Source organism: Macrobrachium nipponense, chromosome 1 (genome assembly GCF_015104395.2).
Source record: "Macrobrachium nipponense isolate FS-2020 chromosome 1, ASM1510439v2, whole genome shotgun sequence".
Lineage (NCBI taxonomy): Eukaryota > Metazoa > Arthropoda > Malacostraca > Decapoda > Palaemonidae > Macrobrachium > Macrobrachium nipponense.
In genome coordinates, this window is record NC_087200.1 from 193,659,395 (window position 1) to 193,672,005 (window position 12,611).

At 41.2% G+C, this 12,611-nt stretch overlaps 1 protein-coding gene across 1 annotated transcript in view; it reads right to left on the bottom strand.

Moving 5' to 3' along the window:
* LOC135219964 (prolyl 3-hydroxylase 1-like) overlaps positions 1-12,611 on the bottom strand; it is a 173,252-nt gene that overhangs the window by 46,644 nt on the left and 113,997 nt on the right. Inside the window, exon 8 of the mRNA XM_064257207.1 lies at positions 8,050-8,283. Within this exon, the coding sequence (XP_064113277.1) occupies positions 8,050-8,283 (234 nt within the window). The remainder of the gene's footprint in view (positions 1-8,049; positions 8,284-12,611) is intronic.

Here is a 12,611-nt window from a genome sequence, read left to right on the forward strand (position 1 = left end):
TTACAGAGCTGAAAAGTTCCTACCTCAGCAGTCCAAAATTAAAATTTTGCAGTGGCATTGCCATTGCTAATGTCAGTGATTGGGACCCACTCGCCTTTGGGATAGCCAGGTACAATCCAACAGAAACTCCCAATTCGTTTTCTTGCGAAAACACTTCCATCTCTGGGGAGGAGGGAGGGCTTTGATTATGTAACTGCTTGTTAAGTATACATGTATTGTGTAAAACTTAGTTTTATCATAAAATGTCATTTTTACACAAGTAACTTACCAAGCAGTTACATAGCTGATTCCACATTAAAAGGAGTTGGGAATCATGGACTAACTAATCCAAGACATTATAGAAAAGTAATGGCTTTGAAATAGATAATTGCTGGAATCGCATGAATGCTTATTGTACCTTACCTTAAAGAGAGCAGCTGCAGGTAATTACTGCCTCTGGTTGGATCTCTCTTAAATCATAGAAGACTTGGCAGTATTGGCCATGAGTATCTTCTACTTAGCGGGGACTTTGGTTTCATGGCAGTACACTGATGAAACAACAAAGAAAAACCAACATTGCCCTTGCCATGGGCGCAACAAAACCCAGAAACTCAATAACACTGACACCTAAACTAGATTAAAAACCGCAATCCCATCCACTCAAATAGAAACTGAAGGGTACTCCAGGTATGTTGTACCCCCATGCTTCCCAAAAACTCAACACCTTAACCCAAGGTCACTCCTCATGATACCATGCCAGCCACAGAGATCAGTCCTAAAGTATAACAATTTTTTTAAATTGTTTCAATGTCCTTTAGATAATGCGAGGTGAAAACTGACTTTCGCTTCCAGAAGGTTAACTGTAGAATCGAGGCCAAAGATATACTGTGATGGAATGCTAACGAAGTAGCTGCAGCTCAGACCTCAAGTGCTTTGATTCTGAAAAGAGTGAGTCTTCATGCACTTGCGAATGCGCCTCGGTGATAAGGCTTCTTAAGAATTAGAGGGCATTCTTGAGAGAGAGCGTGAAGGATTCTTAACCAAGCACCAGAGCTCGCTTGATGGTCCTCTAAGCTTCTCGGTTCTCCTCATGTAGTACCACAGAGCCCTTACTGGACACAGGAGCCTCTCTTCTTCCTCCAGGCCGAGGATATCCATTAGATTGTTTATAATGAATGAACGAGTCCAAGGCACAGCTGCATTCTCATTCAGGATGAGAAAAGACAGAAAGAGAACACACTGCATCTCCTTCACTGAATCCAATTCTCTTGTCCATTGCCTTATGGAGGAGTAATGATAGTACTTCATATTTGACAACGTCTCCAAAGGTTGAGAGAGAGAGAGAGAGAGAGAGAGAGAGAGAGAGAGAGAGAGAGAGAGAGAGAGAGAGAGAGAGAGAGAGAGATTGGTGGAAGAATAAATGGGAGTGGTTAAATGGCGGTCAGAAGCATGTGTCTGTTGTGGCGCTCTGTAAAATATCAGTGGGAGTCTGTTACGAGAGTCGTAAGAAGTAAGGCGTTCGTGGAAGGCATAAAGTTGGTTTTGGCAGCAGTCTTGTCCGTTGATGTGTTATTTGATAGATTTTGGGGTTGTAAAGTTGCTGTGCGTGTCTGTCTGGTTGTGGTGAGGTTGAAGAGGTTGGTAGTGCGTTTCAGTGTCTGTGAGTGGTGGTTGAGGCATTGTTGGTGTTGGCGGGTTGTTGTGCTGGGGTAAGTTGTGTGGTTGTCGTGTTCTTTCGAGCTGTTGGTGTTCGTCTGCAGTTATTTGTTGGGTTGTTGTGGGGTTGTGGGTCTCAGTTGGGTGGTTTGTGTTTGGTTATCGGCAGTGGTTGTGTGTCGGCTAGCCTATAGCCTACCTATATCCAGCAGACAGCGCCGCCTAGCCCGGAGTATCTGGAGTTGGGTAAGTACGTGTTGGTGTTTTTTTTTTTTTTTTGTTCTGTATGTAGGTATGGGTCAATTGTCCTGCTGTATTCTGTAGTGTAAAGAGGAAAGAGTGATTGAGGGTGGGTTTGGTAGCCAGATAGATTTGCTGCTTAAGCTTGTTAACTGTTGCCAAAGCTACTAAGAAAAGTCTTTTGTGTTAGCTTCTGCAGCGAGATTACGCGAAGAGGTTCAAATGTAGATGTTGAGAGCCACTTTAGAACTATGTCCAAATTTCATGCCACTGTGCCTGGACTAGAGACCTTTGACGTGCCAAAGGAGTGAATTAGGTCACTTAAATCTTGGTTGTTTGAAAGGTCTGGTCCTCTGTATCTAAAGACTGAACTTTGAATAGACATATACCCTTTAACAGCAGTAGAAGTTAGTTTCCTGGTGTTCCTTAAATAAAGGAAAGTCTGCCAACTACATTATAGTCATCTCAGAAAAAGAGACGTGATTTTCTCTGCACCATCTTCTAAAAAAACGGACATTTTGACTGAAAGAGTTTGCTAGAAGAGATTCTACTGCTTCTAGCAATAGAATCTGCACCCTTCCTCAAAAATCCCTTCGCTCTGGGAGGCTCCTGACAGTCTGAATCCTGTCAGGACCAGAGTAGACAATCCTTGATGATATCTGAGGAAGTGGGAGTAGTGACCGTCTTTGTAGCAGGAGTCTTGGGAAGTCCACAAAAAGGTGAAGAAGGTCCAGGAACCACTCTTTTCTGGGCCGAAGAGGAGCTATCAGAGTCATGGAGACATTTGGGTGAGACAAGAACTTGTTTATCACCTCTCTGATCATGCCAAATGGGGGAAAGGCATCAACATCTAGGCCCGTCCAATCTAGGAGCATTGCATTTGTCTTCCAGGCTAAAGGGTCTGGAATGGGAGAGCAGAAGAGGGGAAGATGACTGTTCCGTGACGTGGTGAAGAGATGTATTGAAGGTTTTCCCCATGGCTTCCATAGAGCTAGGCAAATGTTCTCCTCTAAAGTCCACTCTGTTGGGAGTATTTGATTTAAGTGACTCAGTTCATCTGCAAGGATGTTCATCTTTCTCTGAACGAAGCAGGGGATCAGCTTTATCTGGTTCAAATTTGCCCAAAGAAGGTTCTTGGCCACTTCATAAAGTGAGAAGGAGTGGTTACCTCCTTGCTTCCGAACATACGACAGAGCTGTTGTGTTCTCGGAGTAAATCACTACCATTTTTCCTGTGACTAGATGAGAAAAAGTCCTAAGTCCCAGGAAAATTGCTAACAGTTCCTTGACACTGATGTGGAAGGATCATTGTTCTGACATCCATTTCCCTGATATTCGTCTGTCTCCTAATAATGCTCCCCAACCTAGATCCAACGTGTCTGAGTACAATTCTAGGCCTGGGGTTCAGAGCAGCTAGAAAGATCCTTTCCTGCAGCTTCTCCTTTGAAAACCACCAACTGAGGCCTTGTTTTATCTCTACTGAAATCGGAAAAATTACAGTGTCTGGCCGTGTCTTCCAACACCAGTTTGACTTGAGGTACATAGTGTTGTATTAAAGAGGCCTCATGTGAAGTCTGCCTCAGTTCACAAATTGTTCTACTGAGGCCAGCATTCCCAGCAAGCTCATCCACTGTAGGGTTGAAGAACTCTTTATGGCTAGGAACTGGTGGACTGTTTGCAGATACGAATCTACTCTCTTCTGCAAGAGAAACCTGAAAAGCTTGACAGTTCCGATTCAGTACCAAATAAAGAATCTATTGTGATGGAGTCAACCTGATATTTTTGGGTGTTTATTAAAATGCCCAATCATCGAGCTAGATGGAGTGTTCTTTCTAAGTCCTTCTTGATGTGATGTAGAACGGAGAAGACAGTTGTTTAAATGCAACGGGATGTTGATTCCTATCTGGTGCAGCCACCTGACTAGATGAGAGAGTACTCAAGTGAAAACCTGAGGAACTGTAGACAGACCAAAGCACAGTAACCAAAACTGGAAAACCTTGGCCCCCAAATAATACAAACATTACCAAGCGGTTTGTTTCCATACGAAAAGAGGTCTTCGTAACAAAGGTATTTAAGCCACTGACATCCCAGACACCTCCAGCCCCCCAATGACTTGGGGACTACAAAGCGTCTGTTGTAAAACCACTCTGTCAAATGATCGAAAACCATTACACCCCACGAATTAACAATTCCACTTCTTCAAGAGGGCCGATCACTTCTCAGACCCTACTGAGTTTGCTGCTAATGTGATCAGCAACTAGGACAAAGGGGGTCTTTCTGAGAAGGGAATGATGTATCCCTCCTTTAAACTGGGACAACCCAAGTTGCTGTGCCCCCTAGACTCAATTCCTCCCAAAAGAAGGGAAGTCTTGCTCCAGCCCAGGTGCAAAGGAAAGACGAATCACTTCCTTGATTTGATGGATGATTTCTTAGCTGGTCTCAATGAAGGCTGTAGGTTAGACCGGGGTCTCTGCTGGGGTCTAGACCTTGCCCCTCAAAAAGGATGTTGCTGTAAGAGGGAAAACAGAGGACGAAGATTCCTTCGGTCGTTTAGTCAACTGGGAAAGAAGATCGGTTGTAGACTTCTTTTGTATTGCCAAAAGAACATCTTTCACCGTATCTTGAGGAAACAGATGTTGCTTATCCAAGGAAGCGAACAAGTGCTGATTTCTGGGTAGATGTAACCCCTTAGTGACGAACAAACACCAAAACACCTGCTTTTTGAGCATCCCCATAGTAAACAAGAAAGCAGCTTCAGCAGAACCATGTCTGACTGCCTTCTCTGTGCAAGACAGAATGCCCTACTAGTCCAAGGCAAAGTCTTCAGTGAGTGCAGGACAGTCTTCAATCTTCCTTGTCAATGCTCCCACCATCCAGGCAAGGAAGCCTAAAATCTCTAATATTTTAAACAGGTTCCCAATGAGATGGTCCAATTCCGATGACAAGAGCTGATCATGAGAGGCATCCACCAAACCAGATCAGTCCACCTGGTAGGAGGCAGAAACTCCCAAAGAGGGAGCTTCCCCGGTGGTGTAGAAACAGTGTCTCTTCTTGATTAAATTGGACAGTGGAAACACAAAAGAAGCCTTCCCAATCTCTCTCTTCGAGGTCAACCAGTCGTCCACTTCCAGAAGTACCTTCCTGGCAGAAGGAGAGAGGGCTAACTTGGGTAGGCCTTCACTGTCGCTCACTTTCTTCCTCATGAGAAAAGTAGAGGCCAGGGAAGTCGGAGGCTCACGCTCAAAAAAACTCTGAAAAAATTTGTTAGGAAGTAGCAAAGAGTAGGTGGAAGAAAGAATAGAGTCTTGTCCAGTCTCTTCCTCATCTGACGAAACTGGGGAAAGGTCATCATCCTCCCTGGTGGCAGTGTTCTTTCTCTGAAGCATCCCCATAAGCTCTTCCATCTGGCAACATAGAGGGGCGGAAGTTTGATCCTCTACAGAGGAATGGAAATTAGTCAAAAGAAGTAGGCGCCTGGCGTTCTGAATGAGGAACTGATGCTGAAAGCTTGTAAGCAGGCTTAATAGTGTGCTGGTGCTGCTGAAGAGCATTGAGGAGATGAATGGCACTCTCTGTGCTTAAGTGAAGTACACCTTGCCATCAAAACTGGGCACTCAAAAGAACCTACTGATTCAGGGCTGTCCCATGGGGAATGACAGTCACAGGCTGCTGGCACATCTACAGGCTGATCCCAAAAACTGCACGAAGGTTTCTGGTTAAACACCACCTCTCTAGACTTCTTGACAGGAAGTAGCGAGAGGTTGGAAGATGAATGCCTCATAAGGGGTCGTGAGGTAACACTATACTTCGAAGGTGCCTCTTGTCTGGCAAAGAAACATCCGTGTCTGAAGACACTCACACAGCACTGTCCGAGCCACCTTTTCTATGGCACTCTGTCGACACCTGGGAGTGCGCAACAGGTTCGACAGAGGAAGCAACTGCCCATGGGCAAGCCCCACCCGCTTTCCTTGGACATCCAGCATGCCATCTTCCCTGGTGAGGGGAGCAAGATAGGGACCTCCATCTAGGAGAATTGGCAGGTCGGACAGCCACCCCCTCAGACACTTGACTAACACTTTTAACTGCACTCTCACTTGATACTTTATCCACAAAAATTACCTAAACACTCGAAATTTCTGTCAAAACGAGACTCAAGACTGGCAATGGTATACGTATTGTGGCGGGATAACAAGCTTAAAAGCAAGCGGCAAATCCCCCCCACATAAACTTAACCCCACATAAACTTAATCTATCTGGCTACCAAACCCACCCTCAGTCACACTTTCCTCTTTACACTACAGAATACAAGCAGGAAAATTGACCTATACCTACACACAGAACAAAAAACCAATGTACTCATCCAACTCCAGATACTCCAGGTTATGCTGTGCTGTCCGCTGGCCGAGGTCACTGCGACACCACCAACTACAAGACAAAAACCAAGAACCACAACCCAACAAAACAACAACCAAGAACCACAACCCACAACCCAACAAAACAACAACCAAGGACCACAACCCAAGAACACAACAACCAAGGACCACAACCCCACAACTCAACAACACAACAACAAACAAGGAACTCAACCACAACTCAACAACTCAGCAAACAGCAAGGAACTCAACCACAACAAAAGACCACTGCACAAACAATTACCAACACACACAAAAAAACACACACACAAAAAAGGCAACACACACACACACCCACCAACAACAACAGGAAATCACAACAGCTCACCAACAACCACCCTCAACCATAAAAACTCTCATACAATCCAACAGGAACTCCCATATAACTCAATAAAAACCTCATAGCACAACAAATCTAACAATACAGGCACAACAACTCTTAAGCAACAATATCAAACTAAACAAAACAAACAAAAAATCAATAACACAACTCAACTGACTTTCAATTCCTTCAAGACTGCTGCCAACACTACTGTCACCAGCTCTCACCAAAGACTGACTAAAGACTCAAAACACAGAACTCTAACAATCTACTCCAACAGCACCAGCAGACAACCCAGAACTCACCAACAGCCAATTCAGTCGTTAACCATCCAACCACCAATTACAAACCCCCCCCCTCTCTCTCTTCTCTCTCTCTCTCTCCCTCTCTCTCTCTCTCTCTCTACACACACAGACGTCAAATGAATTCCATAACTATTAGGATGCATGGACCTGGTAAAGGAGATCGTGGCAAAGATGAAGGAGGGCTAGAATTGGTGATACAGGAGGAGCAGGAGTGGAAGTGAATGCGTTATCCTCTACCTCTACAGGTAAAGGAATAGCTTCAAGACTATCTCTACTTTTTCCTATCCTTATCTAACTTGTCTACATGAGACCTATAAATATTCCACTGTGAATCATCCTATCCTTTACACTCTGAGCATGTTCACTCCTTAGAGGAGCAACCTTGCCCTCTACATTTGATACAACTAGTATGAGTATCATAAACTACCTTAAACATCCTGGCCGCATCCATCGGAACAGTACCAAATTCCAGAAGAACTTGAATCAGACATAATGATGCCAAAAATAATTACACTTAGCTAATATGCTAAAAGCAAAAGCTTAGAGTAAACAACACTTCTCAAGAAGAAATTCTTCACTAAAACCCTGGAAAATATCCGATCAATGAAGAAAGGGCTGCATATAATTACTGATGTCGGTCAGGAGCCGGCAGAAAACGAACTGGGAGCCTCTGCTGGATTGTACCTGGATATCCCAAAAGTGGGTGGATCCTAATCACCAACACTAACGATGGCAGCACCACCACAAAATTTGAATTGCGGACTGCTGAGGTAGGAAGCTTTCAGCTATGTAACTGCTTGGCTAGTTACTTGTGTAAAACAGCAATGTTATACATCTTTGCTTCATGTCTGGCACTTATTGGTACCATAAATAAAGTGAAGTAGTATTAAATCAGTTCCCGTAAACACAAAGAGATTAAAAAAAGTGGAAACACTCCAACTTAACAAAAAAAAAGGAGTGACTCTATCCCATTTTTGTCTTTTAATGAGTGTTTTTATTTTATAATACATCAGAGCAGGTAATCGATGCTTTGTTTTAGTTTTCAAAAAATTTTTGAATTTACTTTTTTGTCTTTTGCTTCATATTTTCATAATCCTATTATAAAAATTAAAATAATACTTATAAATGGTACATACCTTTATCAGCTCTGTCAATACCAAACACTCCAAGTGCCTGGCAAATCCATCTGCTACTACTCGCTGCTTCCCTCCAAGTTCCCGCTCTCTCATGACGACCTGGATTCCCATCTGTGAGAGATTCTCGGAGTGATTCCCCTTCGCCTCTTTCATCAGGTCACGAGCTTTTTCTGTTAGTCTTTGAGCCCTAAGCTCCTTGCTTGTATTCTTTTTGGATGAAGCTGGTGAAGCAGGCTGTAAGGATATATACAAAAGAAAGAGAAAGAAGAAAGAGATCCTTTGAATCGTCTGTGTTGCCAAAGGATATAAAGCAATGTTAACATATGGAGAAAATGCTTGCTGCCTGATCTTTTTATTTCCCCAGATAGAAAGCTGTTTTATATATGTTCCTAGTTCAGTATGAGATGCCTCAAGCTCTTAAAACTAATCTGTAGCCAAGTCCTTTTCTGTCCAAGACTTGAAACCCTTGTTATGTGAGTCGTTCCAGTGAAGCCGTTATAATTGCATGCTAGTTCTGGCCCCAAAGTATTAAGTTCTCGGAGCGTATTAAAAATGTCACAAAAGACCTGACATTTGATAATGAAATATTAATCCAAGACGTACAATAAAAAGTTATGGCTGCAAGATAATGATATTTGGCCATTTCAAAGTCATTGAAATCATAAACCAAATTTCCACTTCCAAACCTTCCCCTTTGGTATAATAGATGGTTCTCTTGCACATGTTTTTTCTTGCATTCCTTATTCTAAAGGTGATAGGGTTTCTGCTCTGTTTCCAGCTTTATATTTTTCATAATGTACAACCCCCCCCGTGTGCGCGCATGTGGTTAGCATAGTAACCGGATTAATTTCCCATTTTTTTAACATTTTTTTAATGAATAAATACATACCTCATGCGTGACATATTGAGATAAGCTGGGAAGATATTTGTCTTTATGAAATAAAAATCACACATTCATGCAACAAACAAAACACTGTTTTACTTGTGCAGAATTACTGTTTAGTTAAGACTGAAAAAAAGAACTCTTAAAATGTCTATAGAATTCTCTTGTGCTTGAACACCTGGGGTATATCAAGTGCAATAAATTGCCGACACATTCAGGAGACTGTATGGAGGAGTTATGGAGTTCCATTTGACAACATCTGTCTGAGAGAGAGAGAGAGAGAGAGAGAGAGAGAGAGAGCGAGAGAGAGAGAGAGAGGAGAGAGAGAGAGAGATAGAGAGAGAGAGAGAGAGAGAGAGAGAGAGAGAGAAGAGGTGTAATTGCTGTATGGATAGTTAATGACTGAATTGGTTGTTGGTAGGTTCTGGGCTGTCTGCTGGTGCTGTTGATTGTTAGAGTTCTGTGTTTTGAGTGAGTTTTTCGGTCAGTCTTTAGTGAGAGCTGGTGACAGTCAGTAGTGTCAGGAGCAGTATATTAAAGGCACTGGAAGTTAGTTGAGTTTTGTGTGTTATTGATTTGTTTTATTGATTTGTTGTTAGTTTGGTGTTGTTTGCTTTGGGGTGGTTGGGCCTGTATTGTTGGATTTGTTGTGCTTTTGAGTTCCTGAGGGTTGTATGTGATTGTTGTGGTTGAGGGTTGTTGTTGATGTTGGGGGCTGTTGTGGTTTCTTGGTGTGGTTGTGAGTTGTTGAGGGTTGTTGTTCCTGGGGGCTGTTGTGATTTTTTGAGGTTGTTAGTGGGTGTTTGTGTTGCCTTTTGTTTTGTGTTGTTGGTAATTGTTTGTGCATTGGTCTTTTCTTGTGTTGCTGAGTTTTTGTTATATGTGAGGTTGTGGTTGTGTTCCTTATTGTTGTTGTTGTTGTGTTGTTGTGGTCCTTGGTTGTTGGGTTGTTGTTGGGTTGTAGTCCTTGGTCGTTGTGTTGTTGTGTTATTGGGTTGTGGGTTGTGGTTCTTGGTTGTTGTTGTTGGTATTTCTGTGACCTCGACCGGTGGACAGCACAGGATAGCCCGCAGTAACTGGATTGATTGGTAAGAACACTTGTTTTGAGTTGTTTTTTTTTGTATAGGTGTAGGTCAATTGTCCTGCTGTATTTTGTTGTGTAAAGAAGAAAGTGTGACTGAAGGTGGGTTTGGCAGCTGGATCGATTAGGTTAATGTGGGGAGGGTTTTGCCACTTTTTTTTAAGCTTGTGATCCCGCCATAACTGAGAAAATTATTCCTAGTTATTACTTACCATGAACAAGTACCTATAATCAGCAAACTACTTGCATGAAAAATGCCTAAGAAACGAGAGAATGTGGCAATAAAGTTGATGGTGTTTCGACTTAATCCTACAGAAAATAAGAGCAGGAAATTATATCCCTAGGGGTGAAATATATCAAAACTTGACTGACTGAACTTACACGCAGCTTTAATCACTACATGTTTCTCTCAAAATAAACTGCAAATGAAAATCTTATTGTAGAAAATATCTTAGCAATTATGAATGCCAAATATGAAATGAAAATGTATCCCTTCTTTGACAAAATGATGCAGTGTTCCTGTCAATACTTTTATGTAGTGCAACAAGCAAAATTACATATTTCATTACGTGCTGAAGATGATGTTCCATAACCTCTTAAATAGTAATGCAACTAGGTAAAAGTTCAGTAAGACTTCATAAATAATCTACAGATGGAGCACAAGCACTGTAGGGATTCTGATCCTTATTCATGAATTTTTCTCTTTGCTTGTTGGAGAATCCCTTGCTTGTGTTCTAACTGAACTCATCACATTTATTTTGCCCAGACTTTATTTTTTTTAATTTGTATTACGTACTTTCCTCCTTGTTTTTAGTTCACCATTTTTTTTCTACCTAACATTTTCACAGAACGTGACAGTATCTGCTTTAAGTTTGATAAAACTCCAATGAGGAAATCTTTTCAGAATACACTGGCCATGTTGGAGGTTTGCTGCTGCATAAAATATAGCAAAGTTGTCCTTTTCCTCACTATTTTCAACTATAACAAGCAACTGTTTAGTAATGTCATTAATGCTTGAGAAAAACAGTGTGCCACCACCAATTCATTTCCAGCTCAATATTTTAGTACTAATTATCTATCCATCTAATGGTTTTATGAAATAAGAAGGCTCACCTTTTTTACAGAAAATATAAAATATAATTTTAATATGATAATTAAATAATTGGCATGTAGTAGGTCTGATGCAGTGTGAAATATAGCAATGTCATCTACTTGTAAACAATTTTCCATTTTGCTTCGTGACCAGCTAACATTATTCTTGACGGCTATGAAAGCAACACACAACTTGGAACTTTTCCAATTCAGGGGTGCAAAAATGTTGCCTGTTAGTGTAAGATAGGCATATGTGCGAATCACTGAGAAGGTTGGCATCATTGCTCCTGTAAGTGTAATTCTTTTTGCCACCTTGCAATTTTTTCCACCTCGAATGCTGTAAATCTAAAAAAAAACAAAAAAAAAAAAAAGCATCCTATCGCCCTTCACTTTGCAAAATGAAATTGATAAGGCAACCCTATGTACATATTCAAGATGAACAAAGTTGATGTAGTAGCCACGGGCTTCCTCTTGCTGATGGAGTAAATGGCATAAGCACCCTGAGCTAACTGGTCATAGAACAAGTAATCTGCACAAGTATAATAGGATATTTGTTCATTATATGAACGCAACATGAACCGATATGCATTATATACAGAGGTGTTTTCATATATAATTAATGTAAATTATGGCCTACAATAATGAAATTGTTAATACATGCCACACCTTTAGTCACTCCAGAACATTAATGGAGTTTATACAAATTTGAATTATCTAAGTATAAAGCCTTATGTACAGCTAAAAGATTTTATATAAGAACTGTTATTCGCAATATTCAAGATAAAACTACCAGCCTATGTAATGCTCGATTAGAATTGACAATATAGAAAGCAATGCCTTATTTGGTATACCTACATTTTAGTAAGCTTCTGTGGCAAAATGAAATACATGATGATTAGAAAAAAACAGATTCTATTTCACATTTACTATCATTATTTATCATTATTACTATTACTCAATGAAATAATCAAGTCCCATTTCTAAATTCTCATGGACCGCACCCTAAGGATTTATATTCTTCAATTGAAAGCAAAAATTCGGACACAGTAAGGCGGTCCCTGGTTATCGGCAGGGGTTTCCATTCCCGGGGCTGTACCAATAAGCGAAAACTGCCGTTAATCGCAACTCCACGATTTATGGTGCCATAATGGCACTGATAACCAGTTATCAGCGCCATAAGCACCCTTATGGCGCTTCTGTTATGTATGTTATGGCGCCATAACTCTACTACTATGGCGCTGATAACTGGAACTCGCCCTGTTATGGCACCACAAATCACCTATTTTATGGTGACATATAAACATCACAAACAGACTAAATATACAAATCAATAGCTTACTGATAACTAACAAGCACTTCAAATGGTTATCTACCGTTTGCCAATGATTTGTTTTCCACTTACAGTCACTGAAATTTTTATACTTCTTTGTGATATGGATGCAATAAGTTTCCAATAAGTGTTGATAGCATGTTTTACTGTAATCTAGATGCACCTGAGAAGAATAA